The sequence below is a fragment of the Lissotriton vulgaris genome, chromosome 2_1 (genome assembly GCF_964263255.1).
Source record: "Lissotriton vulgaris chromosome 2_1, aLisVul1.2, whole genome shotgun sequence".
Taxonomy (NCBI): Eukaryota; Metazoa; Chordata; class Amphibia; order Caudata; family Salamandridae; genus Lissotriton; species Lissotriton vulgaris.
The window spans coordinates 886,238,593-886,262,871 of NC_141687.1; the positions used below are offsets into that span (position 1 = coordinate 886,238,593).

The window sequence follows — 24,279 nt, forward strand, 5'->3', positions numbered from 1 at the left end:
TTTTGATATTGTTGTGAGTGTTCCCTCCTTAGGTCTCTCAAGCAGGGGCAGTGGGTATCCTGTGTTGTAATAAAAGGCAGATTTAATCCCCCATTGATTTAGGAGGTTTTGCTCTTCTAAGATTTTGCTTGCGATTTCGGATGAAATCCATGTTGCTTTTGTCGCTTTGTTACCATATGGTCTGTCAGATTTAATAAATTCTATAGAAAGAAGATCGGCTGAGGATATGTTGGCTAGGGCAGGCATAGTGCTTAGTAATCGTAGCAAATTACCTCTATTCAAAATATCGAATGGGCCCTTTGATTCATACTCTGGAGTGAAAAGGATCGTAATAGAGGTCCTCCTTGGATCGTTCCGCTGAACTGTTGGCAGGTGAGTGTGGACTTGGGTCCTTGAGTCGCTGTTGTCGGGCTGAGGTAGGTTCCCTGAGAGAGTGCCCCCGAAAGAGAGATTCTTAGAGGCGGGGGCAGATGGAACAGTGGGGACAGTCGCTGCGGTGGAAAATAGCTTGGGGGGGCAGAAGTCCTAATGTCCTCTGTTCATGAACTCGGTGTCCTTCACGGTGGGTGCTGATGAGCCCTTCTTGTGACGAGGCCGGACTGCGCTTTGGCTGTTCCCCAGTTAATCCGAATGTTAAAGGTAGTGTAATGGGGCTACCATCAGTTTCTTTGACCAAGTTGCGGTTTTCAAGCGTGTTTTGTTTTTGTGTTTCACAACCAAGCCGGGCCGACCCCTCCTCCTGATTGGGTGCCCCTATAGGGGCTACTGCGTACACTCAGTTTGTGCAGGGTCTTTGCCCCCTAAAAATAGGCTCTCCGCTGGCGTCAGTTCCTATTCCCGGGACCGGGACCTGGTGCTCCTGGCTTTTCCCTGGCTTAAAAAGAGGGTACACTTCTGGCATGCTTGAGGTTATTGTTTTATTGCGGCCTTTCCGCCTTTGCGGCCGCCGCCCTTTCGCGTTCAGGGTGGGAGGGTTGCTCTTCAAGGATGGAGAAGAAGATGTTGCCAGATGGCCTGCTGGCAACACCTGATCGCCAATTGCCGGCGTCAATGCCCCCTTGTCTGCAGAGCTGGCTGTGGTAGGCTCTCCTTTTGATGGTCCGGGAAAGGATGTTTCGCTGAAAGTGGAGAGCTGGTGCCTTTCGTTTTGCACTTTTGGCAGCCCTTCAATAAGAGAGAATACTATTTCAGGAAGGGCTGACAGTTTGTCGATGATAGGCCCACAGCTACACACTAGCTTTGCCTCTTGCTGGGCTCTGCTGATTAGTGAATTCAATTGGCCAAGTTTCTCATCTATTCGCCCAACAAAGACAGCCAGGGTATCAAGTAAGGTAAGCTGTAAGTCCATTTTGTCGGATTGGAAATGGAGGGTGTCTACTGTTCGTTGCATGGTTTTCAGCAAGATGTCCCACGTGTTTGCCATGTCCGTTGCTTGAGTCCTTGGTAGGGGACTATTTTGGGTTGGCATTTTGTTAGGGGTTGACGACAAAGATGAATTCAATAGGGTGGTTGAACCCGTAGAGGTGCCCTCACGTTCGAGGCCCCTTTTTGTTTGCTGGATTTTTTTGATTGGTTTCTCAGTGGGCGAGGGTGGTTTGGCCGATGTTGACGGAATGTAGGAGGCAACTAGTTCGAGCCACTCTTGTGAGCCCAGGTAGGTGAGGTTGGCGAGGCCGTCATTCCCAAGGTTTGATGTATTGCCCCTGTCCTCTTTTAAACGGGCATCGGAGATCTGAACTTTTACTGAGCCTTCCTTTGGCGTTGGTTGAGTTTTTAAGTTGTCCAGTTGGTCCTGAAGGCTTTTGTCGGTGGTCAGCAGGTTGTTTAGATTATGAAGGTTGTCGCTGCTTAGCGTTTCTTGCCATTGAGAGCAGTCCTTGCCGCTACAGGTTGTTAGGTTGTGCGAGGCATACGTTGGGTTCTGGCTGGTTTCTAGTGCAGGTGAAGTAGAGGATGACGGTCGGGGGTTGATGTACATGGAAGATGAAGATAAGCGTGGGTCAGACGTGGCCCCCCTGTCACCCAACCGTGGGGCGGGTGGGCAGCAGATGGACGAAATTGTGAGCTCGCCTTCGCCTGCGGGACCTGGTTTCCCCTCTGCAGGTGAGCCTATTTCAGGTTGGCCGTCTGCTTTATGAGAGCAGTTCGTAGTGCCGTTACCTTCGCCCAAGGGTTGGTCTTTTTCCACTTCGCAAGGGGATAGCGGAAGTAGTGAATCCTGGAGACCCATGATTTTTCCACTGGACAAAAAGATAGAGGAGAATGGATCTTTCAGAAAGTTGAATTTTGATGTAATTTTTGGCTGCCGAAGGTTGGGGCAAGGATTCACTGCCTGTAGAACTTGATCGCTAGCCGGTTCGCGTTCTCCTAGGGATATACCCAGCTTCTGCTAGCTTCATTTGTATTGTCCTTTCTGTTAGCGGTTGCTACCGCAATTTGCGCGGCATTGGCCTTTGCCTTAATCTTCGGCTTGTTCTCAAGCTGAACCCTTTTTCCCCTAACCTCATGCTGAGGTTTGCCAGTAGCTTAGGCCAATAAGTTCAGAAGTGCGCTTGGCTTGGCTTTTCTGGCTTTTGCTCCAGGGAAATGGTTCAGAGACTGGACTTGCAGAGTGGAGGACTGGAAAGCGCTGGGAAGGGGATGCTGGTTCTCAGCGCTAGTCTCTAGATTTCTCCACCCCACCCTGGGGGAGGCACCTGTTCTCAGGGTTTGAGCCTTGACCCTCCTGGTCACTGTTCACGAAGAGAATTTTACTACAGCCTGCTGTTCCCTGCTGCTCCCTGCTAGGCTACGCAGAAGCTAGCAGAGCTGCATCCACTGCGTCTGTGGCGCACTAGTTCGCTAGTGTGATTGAACGGCAAGACAGCCTGTTTCTTTTGACGTCAGGTAGCTTTTATGGCAGCTAGGATGATCCAACTGTTGCCTGTTACCTTGCAGGAGGCAGAGGTGCGGCCGAACTGCAGTGGGACTGCAAGGGAAACTCAGGCGTGTATTCTCTCCAGTTGGGGTCGTCAGTTTTGGTAGGGCTGCTGACTCTGATGGCTCGAGTCGTGCATCAGGGGACGGGGTAGGGGATGCAGCAGTTCACCTCACTTTTCCGCTAGTTGAGCCTTCGTCTTCGCCCCCGCTCTTCCACCTCTGCAAATCTCGGCGGTGCTCTGCTCAGCTCTGTGGGTTCCCTCGGCTGACCTGGTGCCACTGATTGAGGCCGCCCGGAAGGACCAACGGATCGGCTCACGTTGGGGGCTAGTCTGGTTAGGCTCCTGCTGCTTGCTACTTGGCCTGGGGTCACCCAGGTGGCACAGCAGTCACGAAAAACCGGAGCAAGACCTGCCACTGTAGCCACAGACACGAGCTAAGGTGCCCCCCGCAACTTTCGCCTGGACTGCAGGTCCCTGCTAGCTGCTTGATTGCATTGCCGGTATCACCGCACGCCACTCTCACCTCTCACCACCCAGGCTGAAGGGGGGGGTGGGCAAAGGGCAGGGGCCGACTCCCACGGAACTTCCAGCGCCACTGCTCGAGCCTCCTCAAGCCTTCCTCGGTCCCTGCAGCAACGCGGTGATAGTCGCGGGCCGACCCGCAGGGGTCCGCTGTAGTCACGGCTCGCATCAATGACGGCTCACAGCTCCCGGCTTGGGAGTCCCGGCTCCCGACTCTCGCGACTCAGCCCGAGCAAGCCGGTTTCTCTCGGGGATGATGTTGACGGTTTGAGGCTAGCGGTTTGTCATGACAGAACCAGGGAGGAAGGGGGGAGGAGGAGTATATACCTGAATAGTATCGCAAGTATTAAAAGTCCTATGTCGTCATCAGGCCGTACAAACTCCGATAGTGACTACACCATTGATTTACCTGTTGAAATTGTACGACCTCTCAGCGGGAACTCGACACTCGACACTGATTGGGAGGTGTATTCCTCACCCACATGTATTGTCTGATGAATAATATTCAAATAAAAAGAGGTTTTTAAAAACAAAAAGGTAAATATATCTCCTACAGCACATTACTACGAACAAAATGCCTGACAGGAACAGTGGTTCAAGCATATAAGCTACTCCAAGCTGCAATTTAAAGACAACCTGGACATCCGTCTACATTTGCTTCATTAATGAAATCAATCTGGCCTAGACAGGCACACAGCATCAGTCACATATAAACTACTATGTTGCACTGTAACACAAACATGTCAACATTCCCCTAAAATGGGCACATAAACTGAATGAGCATATTTCCATCAATTCTTAGTCCGTATGCTGTACTTATTGAAACAATTGCTTCTTGTGCGTGGTTGCACAGCAACACAGGTGTGAATTGTAAACAGGGATCAATGAACACCAACACAGCCTGTAAAGAGGGGTATTTCTGTTAAGGGCTTCCATTGGAAATGCAAAGCTGGTGAAGGTAACAGTTGTGCACCTAACATGGTTTAGTTTGAAGTTCTATACATCATAGCAGAAGGTATCCCAAAGAATCAATCTTGCCCCAGACAATGACATTTCCTTGTCATGTGTTTTCGTGCTAGGTGCAGATTTCCCCTATTAACTGTGAATCTCTGACATAATATCGATCCTGCAAATATCGATATACACATATAACAGACCACGAGCGGACTGCGGTGGTCCAACTGCCTGCTTCATGGGGGCTGTGATGAAAGATTTGGGGTGCAACTCACCCCTTTCTTCTTCTTCCAAGCAGATTCTGGTGTTGATGCTTTCTCCAGGTCCCCCCTTCACAGCAGGATCATCACCTGAGGATTATGACCCTGTGTGCTGCGATCTTCAAGTGAGTCCCTTTTGAACTATATACCCATTGCAGGATATCGCACATTTGAGCTGAACCCCAGTAATGGGTATATGGTATTTTTCCACATATATTATGCATATTTGTGCATCCGACACATATGCAGTTGAAATAGCCACACAGGCATCAATATATTTGTGAAAAGTACTCACAACCGTTGCAAGATCCCCTCCACAAAGATGGCTGTGTGGTCAACTTGTAATACAGCGGTCTTTGTACTGATAGCGCCGTAGGCTGCTGGTGCGGGCAGGCGCGGTCCTACATCGGTGGCAACCCCTTAATTTGTTTATAAATATTATTATAATAAAATATATTTTGAAATAAAAAAATCTATATTTGCATATCTTTAAAATTATTAAAGTTCACATTTAAATAGATTAAAAAAAATACTCCCCACCTGTAACCCCTAGTAACCCAACATCCTGCGTCTAAAAGTATTTTAATAAGATTTGCTTTTAACAATGTAAAAATTTAACTAAAATAAAAACAAATTAATAAACACATATAATAAAAATAAATACAGCAAATAAGTACTAATCAACATAAAAAACTATATTATATACAACATTTCCTAAGTTGATATTGTTCACAATATTAAGAACAACACAAAAAATTATATTTTTACCATCTATATTCCTGTCTACGATATATTTGAAGTCCTGCCATTCTTGACACGATATTTCTGCATCTCAATATTTTTCTTCCAATATTTTGTCCAAACCCCATTAACTACGTGAATTTTTTTTAAAAATGTTTAAGTTGTTGTGGTTTCCCAAGGTTGTAAGGTATTTAAAACAGTTGTGAAAATAACGTCCTGCACATGTAGGTTGTGTTGCAAAAGACTGTGTCAATACACACCTTCAGTGGACCAATTCTATTGCAAAATGGATTTTGGGGGGCAGTTCTTCCCCAAATTTATTTTGCTGGAATTTCCACTCAGGAATTGTTTTTCAAGGTTAGAAAACTTCACAAAGGACAAAGTTTAGCAACTTCACAAAAATGCGGGATGAATTTAACTGTCACATGAACCAAAAATAAATTGATCCCAAAAACTGAAAGTATTTGACCATCAGAACACTGCATTACTGATGTTTTCACAGTCTTTAACATAGATGCAACAATCTATGAATTGAGCAAGAGGTCCTCCATTTTTCTGAACTCTTTTATTGGAGCAGTATAGCATGTAGTATTGTGGTTTACTCTTTTCTTGGTTTGTCCTGTTTGTAGTGCGGTTTATCTATGTAAAATATATTCTTTTCTAACACAACTTTGGTTTTGTCATACTTGGATGTAGTGTGTTGTCTGATGCAGAATTAAAGCTTACCACCTTTATTGGCTCATAAAATGATTTTAATCTAACAAATAGGACAGATTTTGCAGTTTAAACACTGTACTTAGTGAGCAGATGCACCACCAGTCAATCTTACAGCAGTTGTATGCAACATAGAAAATGCTAATAAAGCCAATACTTGACTATATAGGCATTTGCGGGCAATGACACTGGAAAGATGTTGCTCTGAACCTTTCTGAGCTCTTTAGTTTTACTTTGTAACTTATATGGCCTGGTTGCGTTTTCTACTAAAGTCCAATGTTGATAGCATTGACCTAGGTGAACTTTTTTCATTACAGTCGAAAACACTACTTGTGTATCTCAGCCCCCGCTCTGCCTGTACCAGAACCTCCGCCTCTTCCTGCACCTGGTCAGTATGAAATAGTGGATTTTGACGGCCCCTGTAAGCAGTGTATCTCTAGTGCTGTGTTCTTGTCCAACACGAGCCGCTGGACGGGAGACATTTCTGGGAAAGGAATACCAGGACCAGGTAAAACCATTTGAAAGGTGTTGAAACACACATGAGCAATAGCATGTTCATGAACACCTATTGTGTTATTGTGTTATTGATGTTGTGTAAATGTTTGTTTTCCTCAAATATTTGGATCCTACCTACACAAATAAACAAATACATACAGATTGACGTACTTTGTCAATATCCATTAAGTATGAATTTGATGACTCTTTGGCTTCCATCAGCAGCTCCTCTAAGGCCTGATTACGAGTTTGGCAGTGTGGGAGTGGGACAGCCCGAATCCGCACTGCCAAACCCGGGTGTGAACCGCTTGCCAGATAATGATTTTTTCAGGCCCCTGAGGGCGGTTCATTGGGGGTCCCATTGCGGTCCCATTGCAGTGCCTATGAAAGAGGCGCCGCAATGGGAAAGTCAAAGGCAGTACCTGCATGGCATGGACTGGTGCAGTTCATGCCGTGCAGGTACCTGTGCCCCCTGCATGTACCCATGGCCCAGAGGCTACATGGGGCCCTCTAGGGCACCCTATGTTTTCTCTCTGTGGCAGAGAGAAAACTCATAATATGATTGGTGGGACCTCGGCGGTTCCGCCGATCATTTTGCAGCTCAAGACCACCACACTACCTCAAGCAGAGATCCCTGGCGGCTGCGGCGGTGCAATGACGGTCCGATCACCCTAGTTATAAAAGGGTGGCCAAAGACTGCCACACCACCGCGAGTCTGGTGGTCCGTGGACCACCAGACCCTTAATCAGGCCCTTAGTGTTAGAGAGGTCTTGAAAGGTGAAATTTAGCATTGTGCCAATCCTGGCTTTCTTGTTAGGTGTTTGTCTGATTTCAGCAAGTTTATTCTCTTTCTCTGGAGTCTGTCTAGTCACTTTAAACAGCTTTCCTGATGTTATAAAGTAAACATGACTTGGCCTTGACAACCTATTTCTGACTCCAACTTGAGTAGTTTTCTTTTCGTTTTGCCAGCCACTCCCTATCTGTTTCCCTCCCCATCTCCTTTACCTTCTCCTTTTGCTTCTCCTTCTCCCCGCTCATCTACCTTTTCATTTTTGTCCTTTGTTCTCTGCCACTCCATTGTACTATCTCTCTTTTTTACTCCTTCTTTAGCCTCTCATTCTCCCTAGCTGTTTCTCCTAATTTACATCTCCCTTACCCTCACCAGCCACCCATCCTCAGTCTCTGACCCACTTCTGCTCTTTCTTTGTTTTGTTCACTCATTTGTTCTTTCTCTCTATTCTTCATCTATATCCTTCCTGCCACACTCTATCCTCTCAACTTTACTCTAGTATTCTCAATATTGCCCTTCTTCCTCTTTCTTTCTATAGGATCCCTTTCTGGCTTCTTATGCTTTAGGCTCTTACTCTTCAAGTGATGCCATTGTCTCCATTTCCATCTGAGTGTGCATATGAATTTAATGTCTTTAGATTTCTGAAGCTATACACAGGATAACGTATCTTATTGCTATGCCTGTGGCCCATTTCTTAATAGTTTCAGGTTTGCTTCCCTTTTTTTAGGTAAGTCTTGTTTCTTGATCCGATAATACATGTTGAAATGGGGGTCTCTAGTTGGCACATTGTTATCCTGTCCAAGTAGGGATCCTTCTTCCTAGTCAGGATACACTACTGAAATAAGCCCTGCTCACCCCCTTGGTAGCTTGGCATCAGAAGTCAGGCTTACCTCAGAGGCAGTGTGTAAAGCATTTGCTATGTGAAAACACTACAAACACTACAAAAGGACACCACACCAGTTTTAGAAAAATAACCATTATTTTATCTGTGTAAACAAGACCAAAAATTATTTTTTTAAAAAGCCACCGTTCAATAATCAAAAATAGACTTAAAATACAGTTCCTTGAAGCCAATAGCTCCGTCCAGGGTGACCACGAAGTCGTGAACAACAAATCCAAACAGTTCAGGCTGACTGTGGCGTCATGGGCCAGCTACGGTGTTGTGGCAGACCGGCAAAACATTACCTTTAGAAATGCAGGGCATCACAACCTCTCGGTGATCTCCCAAGAGCCTGCATCGGCAGGTGTCTGTTCCGGAGGTTGGTGCAGGAGTCGTCGAGCCCTTGAAGTCATAAGCATTGCAGATAGAACTCCTCGCATTTGAAGTTGGGAGCGCTGGCTATGGCAGGCATCAGGGCTGCGGTGCGAAGTATAGCGGTGTGCATTGCCCTCAGGTCATGGTGCAGGCTGTGGCTTGGTGATAGTCGTTCATCTGCGTCGGTGAGACCAGGGCTGCAGTACAAAGTGATACAGTGCTTGTCACGGTGCTGTCAGGTCACGAACACGGTGCAAGCAGCGTTGTTGTTGTTGCTGAAGCACTGTCATCTCCTGACGAACTGGAGTCGATGGTGCCGGTGTCAGTAGGCCAAGGCTGCGGTGTAGGATGAGGACAGTGTGTTGTGTAACTTATGAAGAGTGCCCTCGAACTACGGTGCAAGCAGCGCAGTCAATGTCGGTGTGGAGCGGCATGGTTGGGGATACCAGGGCGGTGCCGTGAAGCTTGGCGGTGCGAAGTGCATTGCCCACAGGTCATGGTGCAAGCAGCAGTGGCATCTGGCATCATCGTCGGTGAGACCAGGGTTGCGGTGTGCAGTCTGGCGGTGCCTTCAGGACTCGGAGCAGGCAGCGGCGCACTTGACAGCATCAGGTTGCTTTTTCTTCTGTTGCAGCACAAAACACACAGTTCCCCTTGCTGGTTGCAGATTAACTTGAAGTCTTTGCTGTTCCTAAGACTTCTTGAATGGGGCAAGCTCTACCTCATGCTCTTGGAGAAACTCAAACAAAGATGTTGCAGAACGTTCAATCCAGTCCTTTCCCTGCTCAAGACAGAAGCAGCCACTGCAGGCCAACACAGTAAAGTGGTAGTTCCTCCTCACAGCTTCTCTAGGTCTTCTTCTTGGCAGGCTTCTGAGTCCAAAAGAGTTCTAAAGTCCTGAGGTCTTGGCCCTATTATTTATACCACATTTCCCTTTGTTCTCTTGTGGCAGAGAGCGTCTGTGCTCAGCCCAAAGCAGTTATGTCCTCTCTGGCCCAGCTTCCTGGCAGGAGATGGAGACAGCATTGTCTAAGGCAGACCAGGCTTATTCAGGTGCAATGAGATCTCCTCCCACTACTCTAAATGCAGTCCAGGTCTTTTCAGGCCAGCCCTGGCTCATCCAGGAGAGGCAGGACACACCTCAACCCCCACCCCCACATTACCCGCCCCTGTTACTTCAAAGCCAGATGCATTTTTACATTCTGAGTTTAGTTATACTAAACTCCATTTCTCTATCTGTCCCAATGGGAAGTCATACTTGTAGGATGTTACAAAGTATCTCCCATTCTATCCTATTGGACAGATAGCCTTTCTATAGTGAAAAAAGAAATACAATGTATTCCACTATCAGGACATATCACACACACATCTCCTACCTTTCACATACACTGCACCCTGCCCATAGGGGTACCTTGGGCCTACCTTAGGGGTAACTTACATGTACTAAAAAGGGAAGGTTAGGGCTTTGCAAGTGGGTGCACTTGCCAAGTCGACATGGCAGTAAAAACTGCACGCAGACACTGCAGTGACAGGTCTGAGATACCTTTACAGGACTACTTCTGTGGGTGGCACAATCAGTGCTGCAGGCCAACGAGTAGCATTTGATTTACAGGCACTGGCACTCTCAGTACACTTTACTAGGCACCGACTAGTAAATCAAACATACCAATCATGGAAACACCAATCCATAACAAAATCTATAGTAGAGACACTAAACCAGCAAAACAGAGTCAAACCAGGAGGGCAAAAAGCAAAAAAACAAGGGAAACACGCCAAAAGATACCAGGTCTAACAATACTAAGATAGAGAATCAGATACATTTTACATTAAATATGTGCTTCTATTTCAAGTCTGCTCATTGCTCCCTGTAGGCTTTTCTTGCTCATCCTTGATTGGTTTATAATTGGTAGGTCTTACATGTTTAGAGTCTGTTTTCTATTGGTTGTAGGCAACTAATCAAGGATTCAGGGATGTGGAATTCCTATAGCCCGACGCCCAGGACATACTGTTTGGGGTCAAGGGCAACAAGTTTTAATGTGCATTTTATCCTTGGGACAAGCAGGTTCAACCCCCTGCAGCGCAAACCCTTTGGCTGCCAGTTTGTAGTACCACATTAAGGATCAGGGAAGGGCTCTGCCTGCAGTTAAGTTATTATTTGTGTGCATATGTTAATGCTGTTCAAACTAGTATTTATGGTTCATTAATTGAGTGCCTTTATTATTAGTCTGAGCGCTCTCAGTAAATTTAAGTTCTGACTGCACTACTGACAGTCCTTCCAGTATAAAAACGTGGACACACGGTTTCAAAGTTTAGCAATATGAGGCTATGCATAATGCTCCCAGAATGCTCTCTGATTAGATGCAAATATTTGCAGAAGCTTGAAAGCAAGATTAATGATTATTTGCCCAAAAAATGAAAGTAGGAAAAACATTTTTTTGCTAAACTACTGTAAAATTACAGTTACCACTTCTTTTCAGCATCATTTTATAAAATGTGATGATGCATGCTAGTATTTCCCCACAATATAAATATTAGAAAATCAGTCTAACCAGTTTCAATAAGATTTTGGGAAACAAAAATAAATAAGCATTGGCAAAGCCATTAGGTCTGAAATGGTAGTCAGGTTTTTAGTTTTGGCAATGCGTGACATGTTTTGGCATGGTTTTTGTAAAACATTATTGATGTGAGAGCTGCCGGACCCTCACTAATATAACAAACAGTGGCAAAAGCAAAAATGTTTTTTGGTCTCAAAAAAGCACACACTGCCACATTAGTTACTGGCACTGAACAAAACTACTTTGTGTGCCTATATGCTCCTTGTGAAAGAGCAGAATGCGGTCACTCACCGTGAAGCCAGCCAATGCAGAGAGATCATTTTAATAAACACCAAAGGTCATGGTTAACGGCAGACCAAATTAGGGGCCCAATTATTAAAGAGTCTCAAACGTGCACCCTTGGTATATGTCCTTGCATTAAGGGCAGCTATATGGCTTTCGTGATTTCACAAGAATTTACAGCAGTAGGGCAAGAAATAGTACTCCTAGAAAATATTTGTGAACTGCATCTTAGCATGAGCAAATATGCAAGTGTAGATTTGCTCATGCGAACTCCTGAGTGTTTGCAAGTTTATTTTTCCCTCCAACCACTTTTTTCCTAACTCTGGAAGAAGGTTTACATCTGCCATTGTCAGGAGTAAATTTCCAACATTTCTCAGTATTGGACAAGATTAGAGAAGAGTTGTTGAAAACCCTTAAAACATGCAAGTTAGTAGGTTTCCACATATTCAAAAGGACATTCCAACCCTGGAACTATTGTTTACCACTACCTTCAGTCCCAGTATGTAGATCTGCGGAAACGTAGCAACATAAAAGGATTGCTAGTATTCAAACACTACTATAGTATGAGCCCTGGCATAATCAGAAAGGCTATATTAGAGCTCTTATATAATGAGATTGCTTCCATAATTTGTCTCCGCACAACATGGCACCAAAGGGACAATTGGATTTTGTTACAGGACAAGTAGATTTATGAAGCAACCTGCCCCATGGACAAGTAGATATTTTAATAAATTCCAAACCCCTGAAGGATTACTATAATCCTTGGCTTTTGCAAGCTCAATCCTGTAGAATGCCTTGCTTCAGTCACTGTGGGTGTTCCCAGAATACAGTTGCAACTCATTGTCTCGTGCATCACAGGCTTCTACCCAAAAACATACCTGGCCCTGCACCTCTACTACTTTCTCTAGGTGCTAGGTCTCCCATGTTCTGCTATTGTCAGACTCCCTTCAGGGAGGAGATAAGATAAAATGAATAATTGAAGTGACCACAGATAATATTGATATGGGCTTTCGTATATATAGTTTGTAGTTTCTTAAAGCACTGCTAGTCATCTTATACTTACCTAATAGTTTTGAATATTTTGTCAGAAACACTTCAATTGCGGATGGAGTGAGGTAAAAGCCTTGTTGGGTGTTCTTCAGGTGTTACACCTCTGTATATTCTGTCCAGTCTGAGTCATTGCCCCATCAGTTTGGTTGTGTTCTTTAATTTACATAAATAGTGACACAATATTAAACTTATTGATTTTTTAAAATTGTAGTGTCTTACATACATGCATGCCTCATTTTACCTGCGTATAGAGGTACCATACTCGTCGCCTGTGTTAAAAAGAAGAAAGGAAGAACGCAAGGTAGGTAATTGAGAATCTTCTTTATTGGTCATCTACTCTCCGACACAGCTTGCCAACTGACAATACCAACATTCCAAAGCAAGCTCCCTTGGGAATGTTGAACTAGGGAAGTTACAGTGGGTGAAAAGCGGGGCATAAGAAAAGGAAAACAATGGCAAAGGAAGAAGAGAGATCACAGCAATGTTCCTTTATATTTCTGTACCATGCACCAAACAAAATAAAACTTTCTCTGCCTCGACCAGGCTTCCCTTCATGTCCATACCTCCACCTATGGTGTTGCTAGTCAATTTGTGTTCAATCTAATTCTCCAGTTCTTCTCCCTTCTAATTACCTGAGTATCTTATCATTTGCCTTCAATTAGCCAGGAATACAATTTAGAGGTAACCTGACAGAGTAGCTTCTGTCAGAATCAGTAGCGGTCGGCAGTAGGTGTTTCTATAGGGCGGTGACGTGGGCAGGAGGAGGGGCAGGGTGGGGGGAAATAATGTATGGATTACGGAGTTTTACAGGTAAGTAAACATTTAAATACATAAAACGAATTTCGTTGCGCGCACTGCATCACATTTGGTGATGCAGTGTGCGCAACGAAATTCGTTTTATGTATTTAAATGTTTACTTACCTGTAAAACTCCGTAATCCATACATTATTTCCCCCCACCTTGCCCCTCCTCCTGCCCACGTCACCGCCCTATAGAAACACCTACTGCCGATCGCTACTGGTCAGAATGTAAACATGTTTTATTATTATTATTATTATTATTATTAAAGGCTTTTATAGCGCGCTCTATTACTAAAAAATAGTATCCTGGCGCGGTAAAGGCGGAACAGACTGGGAGAGGACAAATATTAGGAAACATAACAGTAAAATTAGACTTTAATATTAAAAAGGTGAGTTTTTAGTCCTTTCTTAAAAGCATTGAGAGACGGTGCAGTTTTTAAGTGGAGGGGAAGGGCGTTCCAAGATTTTGCTGCTTTTACTGAGATTGATTGACCGCCAAGTCTGCAATATTTAAATTTGGGGACAGACAACTGGCACATGTTGGCCGATCGCAGAGGGCGATTAGGGACATACAGACAGAACCTTTTTCTGAGATAGACAGGGCCAGTTTGATAAATGGCTCGGTAGGCCAACACTAGAACTTTAAACAAAATCCTGTGGGCGACCGGAAGCCAGTGGAGGGCACAAAGCAGGGGGCGGGCACTGGAGCGCCTCGGTGCATTAAACAAGAGCCTGGCAGCGGCGTTCTGAATGACCTGAAGGCGGTGAATCAGGTATGCCGGCAATCCACAGAACAGTCCGTTCGAGTAGTCTAACCTCGAGAGAATTAAGGCACGGATGACTGTCTCTTTTGCATTTATTCAAGTTTATTTCTCCTTTCAAATGCTGTGTGGTCGTCAAAGGGCAGAGTAATGTGTTCAACATTCACAAATTCACCAATAGTCTAAAATAATCAAACAAAGCTAGTGAAATTGCTCCCTTAATTTGATAGTGCAGGTTGGATTTAGACTAAGCCGAAGTGATTACAGCAGAACATTTACCTTTACAAGCAGTTGATGATAGGGATAATGATTTTTACCACTGTTTACATCAGAGTCAAAACTCATTTTGTGTTTTACTTTAAGGTTATGAGATAGTATTATCTGTCCCCGTAGGAGAGTAATGGAGGTGACTTGAGGATGATGAAGTCACAACTGTCCTATTGCAGGCCGAAGACATTAATAGGCTGATATAGTGGTCAAAACATTTTGGGAATTACAGGATTTTTCAGGTCTGGTGATTCATTGTATTTCACCTCATGACCAACTTTCAATGTTTTTAACCATAACAGAGGTACTCACCAATAAGGAAAATCTATAGGTGTATCTGTAGGTATATTTTATACATTTTTTCTTGCCAAAATAACAGGACCAAATAAATTGTCCTGAAAATAGATTCATAAGAACACCCAGGCCCAGGGTATAAAATAGTGTCCCTCTGTTAAGTCTACTGGGGTGACCTTGATCTTACCCCAGTGTGAGAGATCATCAAATGATGAAGCATGCCTTGATACGTTAAGGGTGAGACGACCTTTCAAAAATATTTTAATTGCCCTCTTCTCTAATAAGGCCGAGCTACAATAGGACAGTTGTGACTTCATCATCCACAAGTAGTTTTTTGTTGTTTATGAGATAGTATTACCCAACTGTCAATGGTTCTCAGCGTAATTTTCATATTGGTAGCCTAGTCTAATCGGTGGAGCTTAACTACATACTGTCGTGGAATGCTGCTTGCACCATAGATCCCAATGAGCTCAGAAGCATTGTCTTAAGCTTTCTCATCATGGATGTGGTATTTTTTGAACTCGAACATATAAGGGTTTCCCAATCACAGACGTCAGTGTATTTTTGGATGGTGGCCCTCACAGAAATGCCCACTCATCCCCCCTAAACATTAAGGGCCCCATTAGGATGGCGGGAGGATCGCCACCTCCCGCATGGCGGTGGCGATCCGCCCGACATCCGTCCCCGCCCGCAACCCATTTCCCCTCCATATTACTATGGCGGGGGGACCATGGCGGACAGAAAGACCGTCCGCCGCTTTTCCGCCCGGTCGACAAGTCAACCGGGCGGAAAAGAGTTTAATATGGTGGCAGTGTCTGCTAGACACCGCCAACCATATTATGATGCTGGCGGACACATGCCTTTCCGTGGCGGCAAAGGCATGCAGGAATCACTTCCCGGGGCCCGGTGTGGGCCCCCAGGGATTCTTGGCGGTGGGGGGTGCACATGGGCATTTCAATATACAACGTGGCAGGCACCGCAAAGTGCCTGTCACGTTGTGCATTGAACTGCATGAAGTGCATTTTTAGCATTGCAGCAGGCGGTGCTTTCAGCACCGCCCGCCACAATGTTAAAAATGCGGGATGCGCCCACCAGTGTGGCGGGAGCATCTTAATGGCCCCCAAGAGACCCCTGCCCTTTTTGCGTCGGGATGTCCGCCCGCCATCCTAATGTGCCCCTAAGGTTTCAAATACAGATTCTTCGAATTGGAATTGTTAATTTACAAATGCAAAGTGGTCATTTTGTCTGACTAAGTTCATTTTAGGTGTGTAATATGTTTTGTGGATCAGACCAAGTATAATCAGTGTGATCCTGGTCTTGAAGAACTGAAACTAGAATAAAGGCAATGCGTAATAATGTTAAAAAATAAGCTAGTCCACTTTTGCTTTACACTCATGGGCTGCAGTATATACTAGTATTGGTACTTGGATTTCATTTGTTTTTCTCAGTGTCTTGTCTCAGGTTTTTATTTATTTATTAACTGTCGATTAATTTTGAAGCTTTTTTTAAAATTCCATGGCAAATCCAGAATTCTATTTCAATGCTTTTTATTTTTTTGGACCTTGCCACACATGTTCTTATCCCTCTATATATATGTTTTCTCTGAATCACTGCCTCATATTTACCAAAACAATTGATAAATAAATATTGTGTCAAAACCAATGTATGTGATATCATGAGCTTGTTTAAGAAAAAGATTTCAAATATACATTTATATATATATGTATATATATATATGTATATAATATATATATATATATATATATATATATATATATATATATATATATATATATATATATATATATATATATATATATATATATATATATATATATATATCGAAGCAAACTCCCTCGAAGAAAGAGCAGAGGCCACACAGGGGAAGTTTCGGAGCCAGCATTTATTCACAGTTCACACAGAATGGCGGATGCATTTCAGCGTCATAGCCTTCTTCAGCGCCCGGAGTGTGATCAGGATGCAGGTACAAAATCACGGGTTTAAAATACCCTGCCCCGTCCTGATAGGTGTTCGGATGCTCCTCCCTCGGGTGAGTCACTTGCGCTGATACCTTATGTGGGCCGCCCAGTGGCAGGCGCCTACATGTCCCAAAATGCTTTGTTCTTGATGGGAAGGTATTGCGAGGGTGGAACAGCAACGTAATTAAGCACAAAACTCCAAAGTCCGTGTTAGTGCGAATTCTGCTTTCTCCTCTGGTCCCCATGCTGCAGCACCCTCCAGACATCAGGGATCGATTCAGCGTGAGCAAGTGTGTGAATACACATTGCCACAGTGCAGTCAGTGACCGCATACACCGCCACCTGTCTTCCTGTGCCTGAAGGTGAGTCTTGGCAAATCCAGCAACCTGGAGAAACACGAAAAACCGCTGAAGCAGTGTCCAGCAAACCAGGACCAACTTAGAGCTGCGAGGGCCTCTTAAGCGCAGCACTGGAACTGCGCGGACAAATGTCGAAGCAAACTCCCTCGAAGAAAGAGCAGAGGCCACACAGGGGAAGTTTCGGAGCCAGCATTTATTCACAGTTCACACAGAATGGCGGATGCATTTCAGCGTCATAGCTATATAGCATATATCATAGCATATATATCACCAAAATATAATTTTCCTATACTTATAAATGTAAATACAAAAATATTGAAGAAAATATATCTTTTCACACTAATATTGTTAAAAACATAAATAATATAGTTTTTTAATGTATATATGGTTTAAAATAGCAACTCTTAAATATTTTAATATATAACAATAATTATATACTTCATACATTATGTTACATTTTTTGTGTTTTTTTAATTTAAAACAATGTTAACAAATAAATTGCAAAACATACAATAAATTACCAAATTAGTTACATTTAAAAAAACATAAAAAATGAGATGTACTAAAAATATTTTTTAAATGATATAAATTAAAAATGTATATAAACAAATAATATCAAATTAAACAAATACACACAATAATATTAAATAGATTTAAGCAATATTAAAAAATGCATTGAAGTTGTAGTATAATAGATATATTATTCCCACTCCAGTCAATGCAACAGTAGGGAAAGCATTGGTCTTTGGAGGGGTAAAATTTACTATTCCCACTCCAGCCTGTGCAACCCCAGGGGAAACGTTGGACTTTTGAGGGGTAAAATGTAGTATTCCCACTTCAATCTGTGCAACAGTAGCGAAAGCGTTGGACTCCGGAGCGGTCACATGTCTATTCCCACTCCAGTCTGTGCAACACTTGGAAAAGCGTTGGACTTCAGACAAACAATTACTAGTCCCACTTCAGTATTTGCAACAGTAGGGAAAGCACTGGACTTCAGAGGGGTTAAAGTTACTATTCCCAATCCAGTCTGTGCAACAGTAGAAAAGGCACTGGACTCCAGATGGGTAAAATGTACTACTTCCACTCCAGTCTATGAAACAGTAGGGAAAGCATTGGAATTTGGAGGGGTAGAATTTGCATTTCCCACTCTGTTCAACAGTAGGGAAAGCGTTGGACTCCGGAGGGGTAACATTTACTATTCTCACTCAAGTCTGTGCAATAGTAAGAAAAGCGTTGGATTTTAGAAGGTTAACATTTACTATTCCCACTCCAGTCTGTGCAACAGTAGGGAAAGTACTTTAATTCAAATACATAGCATAGTTTACTTGTTTTCCCCTGAGATGGAAGCCGGGGGCATTTCTCTTCCCTAATTTGCTACTAAACTACCTTTTGTGAGAGTGTGTGAATTGATAGCTCTATACTGTATGCGTGGTGATTTTACGACCTATGTACAGTCACTCTGACTGGCATTTTTAAAAATTGTAGATATCTTAAATGGTGGTATTTTAATTATCGGACACTGACCGCCTGCATGTTTTGACGAGATCTAGTCGTCACAGGGGTCCCGATCTTCATTCCTCTACCGGTGCAGCCGAGCACAGCGCTCTCGCCGGCTGGGTAAAGCGGAACCACCATCTTGGGGGGAGGCAGGGTAGCGCTCCAGCTCCTGGACGCCTCCCGCCCTCCCTCACTTCATAAGGAGACCTGGTGACTATTCACTCAGATTACTTGTTTTCCCCTGAGGCGGAAGCCGGGGGAATTTCTCTTCCCTAATTTGCTACTAAACTACCTTTTGTGAGAGTGTGTGAATTGATAGCTCTATACTGTATGCGTGGTGATTTTACGACCTATGTACAGTCACGCTGACCGGCATTTTAAAAAATTGTAAATATCTTAAATAGTGGTATTTTAATTATCGGACACTGACCGCCTGCATGTTTTGACGAGATCTAGTCGTCACAGGGGTCCCGATCTTCATTCCTCTACCGGTGCAGCTGAGCACAGCGCTCTCGCTGGCTGGGTAAAGCGGAACTGCCATCTTGGGGGGAGGCAGGGTAGCGCTCCAGCTCCTGGACGCCTCCCACCCTCCTCCCACCCCCCAGCTAGACATGGATATAAGGAAGGGGCCTTCCCGTCCGCGCAGCGGGCGGGCGCAGCGGGCGCGCCTAAGGCAAGCCCGTCTGCGCCCGTCCGCGCCGGACCCGCGCCTAGCGCCAGAACCCCTGCTCAACACGCCCCAGTAATCCGCTGGTCCTCAGATCAATTGCTTCACCTCCGTCCTGCTACTTGCTCCTCCGCAATCTGCTGTAATACTCTTAGCCTAGAATCTACTGCATATTCCTGCCCACACTGCAATTATTCTCTTCCTGTGGTATCTAAAGCACCGCTACTATCCTTAACTGCTAATGATCAGCCACCCACCATCTTAAAGGCCGCATTAGTTAACTGCAGATCTCTTCCAGCCCACGCCCATGATATCTGGTTGTCTCTTGACACCCACAATTAGGATTTATTGTTTCTTACTGAATCTTGGATAAAAGATTCTTCCAAACCGGACATCACTCTAGCTACTCCCCCTGGTTATTGTTTCACTGGCATCAATCGAGACAACTCCAAGACCGGAGGGGGTCTTGCGATAATTGCTAAATCTCATCTCAAATTAAACCTCACGAAAATTCCCAATTTGGGCCTCATTGAGGCCGCTTATTTTACGATTATGGACCCCGCTAGTACCATTTGTGCAGGCATACTGATCTATAACCCCCCTGCCGTTACCTCTTCTTCCCTTACTACGTTGATGCATTCTATTGCTGATTTTTCTCTCAAACACTCCCATTTTACTGTATTAGGAGATTTTAATATTCACATTGATAATCCTTCCTGTACACTTGCCTCCTCTCTGTTAGAAACTTTACAAGGACTCACCCTGCCCCAATTAGTGACAGGCCCGACTCATATAGCAGGCCATACACTTGACCTCATTTTTTCAAATCATCCTACCATCTCCACCCTCCCTCCCACTCCTTTGACGTGGACTGATCACTTTCTCATTCCTTTTTCTTTCACGACACCCACCCCTCCTCCCCCTATCCCCCTTAATCGAGTTTGAGGGCGAAAATGGACCAAAGTGACTTGTGATTCCTTGGAAGCTCATCTTCATTTTCATCTCAACCAGCAAAAAGACCTCAACTCAGAAACCTTGAGATTTAACTCGTCTCTCTCCGAGGCGCTTGACTCTGTTTCCCCTCTTGCTCCTCTTACTTCCTTCAGATCTCGTCCCTCTGCCCCTTGGTTTTCCCCTCTGCTGCGTGAGGAAAAGAGCAAGTGTAAACAGCTGGAACGCAAATGGAGACTGAAATATGATCCTTTAGCCAAATTGGCTTATAAATCCGCCCTGAATAAATTTCACAAACTTAAACGCTCTTCAATGAGAGTTTACTTTTCTAATCTTATTCAACAGGCGCAGAATTCCTCTAAAACTCTTTTCTCCATTGTGACAGACTTCGTAAACCCCCCTGCTTCGAAATCCCTCTGTACCCCCACTCAAGATCTCTGCTATGGACTGTCTGATTACTTTCAGGAGAAGATAATTAAACTCTCCTCCTCCTTTGCAGTGACGACTCCTAATCACCCTGAAGATCGCTCCTGCCCCCTCTCCTGTTCTTTCAACTCCTTTAGTGAGCTAACTCCAGACCTTGCATTAGTTTTGCTACGCAACGTTATGTCTGGTTCCCCCTTGGATCCAGTCCCGGCCAAAATCATGGGCATTCTTGCCCCCATTCTAGTGAACCCGCTTCTTTCCATCTGGAATGCCTCTTTGTCGCGTGGCCAATTCCCCTCAGTGTGGAAACAGGCTATGCTCGTCCCCATACTGAAAAAACCCGGTGCTGACCCTTTACTATTTAGCAACTATCGACCTATCTCGCTTCTGCCCAAACCTGCCAAGATTCTGGAGAAGGTGGTACAGAAACAGCTGGCACTGTACCTAGAGTCAAACCAGCTGTTGCACGACTCCCAGTCCGGCTTTAGAACCGGCTATAGCACTGAGACAGCGTTGCTTGAAGTCTCAGAAATCATCAGGGAATCAGTGGATAGGGGCGAGGAGGCCATGCTGATCCTCCTCGACCTATCCGCTGCTTTTGATACTGTTTCCCATAAAATACTGACCACCCGCTTGCAACAGCTAGGGGTCGGTGGGACAGTGCTGGCCTGGATCACTTCTTTCCTGTCTAGTCGTTCTCAAAGGGTTACGATGCACCCTTTTGAATCTGAGGACAAGCCCCTCCTGTGCGGAGTGCCCCAGGGCTCTGCATTGAGCCCTCTATTGTTTAATGCTTATGTGGCTCCTCTGGCCAAGGTAGTTGAGTCCTGGGGTGTCAGGGTGGTCTCCTATGCTGACGATACTCAGCTTATCTTTTCCTTTCGAGACCATTCTGACTCCCTTTTTACCAACTTTAGAAGCTGCCTTGGCAACATCTGCCCCTGGATGGCAGACAATCATCTCGCCCTTAACACCGACAAAACGGAGGTTCTTTTCTTCAGCAAGAAATCCCCCCCCCCTGCAAACCTTTGGTGGCCTACCATCTTGAATCCTCCACCCACTCCCGTTCAGGCAGCCCGCAACCTAGGCTTCACTTTCGACAACTCTTTGTCTGGAAGTGCACAAGTCAACAAAGTGGTAGGGGCCTGTTTTTCCAAATTACGTATGATCAGGAAAATCTTCCCCTTCCTCCCTCAATCTTCACGCAAAACTGTGGTCCAGGCACTCATCACCACCCATCTAGACTATGCTAACAGTCTATATGCAGGTGCCCCCCTATACCTTATCGACCGTCTGCAAATAGCTCAAAACGCGGCAGCTCGGCTTATCGGTAATATCCCTGCCCGTACTTCAGTCAGAGCCTACCGAGAAGAGCTTCACTGGCTTCCTATTCCACGACGTATCGAGTTCAAAATTCTGACCCTGACTGATGAAAAAAGGTACAGGCAGAAGACCCTTTTCCGCAGTTGCCCGGCGTTAACCGCCTCTATACCCATTCAAGTTACCAAACAAAGAGGCAGGCGCTGGAGACCGAAAGGCAGGAAACAGAATTTTTATTCCGACGGAGCAGAACACGTCAAATCGGACAACAGGGTATCTTCTCGAGGTGCTCTAACTGCATCTCTGAGGCCTGGCCTCTTTTACATGAGTTTATTACTTTATTGCATAAAACACATCTCTGTCAACTCTTTGATGTACGGAAAGACATCCTCGGAATCCCCGCTTCAGGCCCGTTCCCACACATATTTACAGTTGAAGTCCCCACCCCGGTCACAACAGATGATGTTTATCGCGCAGCTGGACATTCCGCCGTTTCACGGAATGTGTGAGGTTGATCGGATCTCATGGGGTGGGGGCTTTGATCAGCTCAAGGATCCTTTGATGGGGGGGAGCTTCCTACTGTACAGGAGGAAGGGGGCAATGACAGTATCCGCTGGCCAGGTGGTGGCTTGGGAACGAGTGAGACAAACGGTCACAAAGGAAAGAGGGGTGTTATCAAGGGATCCGGGACCATGAAAGGGATGGAGGGAAGTGTCGCGCTGGGAACAGGATGGGGTTCCGAGGCAGAGCTACGTGGAAGAGAGGTTTATGACCCAAGGCATGTGAGAGCGGGGGCTGTCAGCGTGCGGGGGATGCTTTGCGAGGTCAGGAGAGAGAGAGAGACGCGCTGGCTATCAACGATGGGCAGAGAGGCCATGGTGCTCAAAATGGCTGCCACTTACGCGCGTGAATGGGCTCGAAAAGGGGGCAAGGTGGCGCCGATAATGTTGATGCTGCAGCCTAAGGTTTAACAGTCCTCCCTTTTCAACATATCTAGCCAGCTTGTCTATTCGATATCAATTTTCATTAGATCTCTGACCTCAGCATCATACAATGCTCCCATGCGTTCATTTCTGAAGTCCACAGTTTTAGGGCAAATACAATTTGTGCATAGTGAACACAGAGGTGGCAGACATTGGATTCCTAAGCATAGACCACATATCACAACTACAGGGATCAGGATAATGGTAAACAGTCTCCAGTCCCAGTTCTTAACAGTACTCCAGAACCAGCCACCAAGCGACCATTCTTCCTGTTCCTGGTGGACTTCTGAAGAGAGTCTGTGGAGATGTTCGATGGCCTTGTACACTGAGGGTGAATTGTCTGGTATAAATGTACAGCAGCTGGACCCAATAATTCGGCATGCTCCACCACGGTCCGCAAGAACCACATCTAGGACAAGGCGGTTCTGGAGGGCCACCAGGCGGACCGCTTGAAGTTCGGCGGTGTTGTTAGCAAGGATACCAGCTGTGATGTTCATTGTCGTCTCAACTGCCTGAGTCAGATGTCGGATGGCACGGCTGTTTGCCATCGGGCCCCAGAGCGGAACAAGTCCTTTCATGGCATCGAGGAACTGTGCTCCTGTTGAGTCGGCTTGTTCAATGTCCTTGGCTCGTTTTTGTCTGTGATGGTTCGCTGGAGCCACATAAGTCGGAGGAAGGATGAAGGAGATGAAACAAATGCCCCCCCAGCCTTTGGGGAGCCAGGTGTAAGCCTTTGTGCCGCAAACAAAGTACATATTTGGGGAGGATACAAAGGAAGGTGGGTCGGTGGAGTCCAAAGTTCTGGTGAAGCGGCAGGCGCTGCGGCCTACCAGCTGTGTCCCAAGCCCTTCTATGCACATGTGGCCTGTGACGTTGATGACTGACAGGGCCACAGTCAGAGTGGCGGCCGTTCGTTTCCGCAGGTAAGAGAAGGTGGGTCTGGTTGGATTGTTGAACACCTGCATTTCAATTCGTTCTTTAGCAGGGATGTCCATGTGGATTGAGTCGTTGGAGGTCTGCGGGCAGAAGTGTGTCTTTGTCCGGTTTCGCCAGACCCCATGATAGAAGTGCGTCATGGCTTTGCCGGAAGTGGCATTGTCTTTATAACTTTCTTGCAGGAGGATCAGCCAAGCGAGGCAGGAGCCGTGAACTGAAAAGGGTGAAGGGATGAAAGGTATCGAGTGCCCAGTGGCGTGGGGTAGCAACCCACAGATCCAACAGTTGGTGGCGTTGGTGGCAAGATTGTGCTGGTGCAACAACTGTACAAAGGAGTTATTCCAAAATTCCTTTCGTCTCTCTCTGAGTTGTGGGGAGAGCGAAATCAGATAATGTTCTTTCATGGTGGTAGGCTGAGCAGTGGTCAGGAATGTTTCGTGAGCGGGTGTATTTTCTTCCACAATCCAGAGCGTGGTCATGAGGAGAAAGCAGAAAAGGAT

The 24,279-nt window shown here is 45.4% G+C and overlaps 1 protein-coding gene across 2 annotated transcripts in view; it reads left to right on the top strand.

Annotated features, from left to right (window-relative positions):
* STPG1 (sperm tail PG-rich repeat containing 1) overlaps positions 1-24,279 on the top strand; it is a 356,391-nt gene that overhangs the window by 248,613 nt on the left and 83,499 nt on the right. For both annotated transcript variants that reach the window (XM_086956418.1, XM_086956419.1), the window contains one exon: positions 6,430-6,620. In XM_086956418.1, the coding sequence (XP_086812544.1) occupies positions 6,430-6,620 (191 nt within the window). The remainder of the gene's footprint in view (positions 1-6,429; positions 6,621-24,279) is intronic.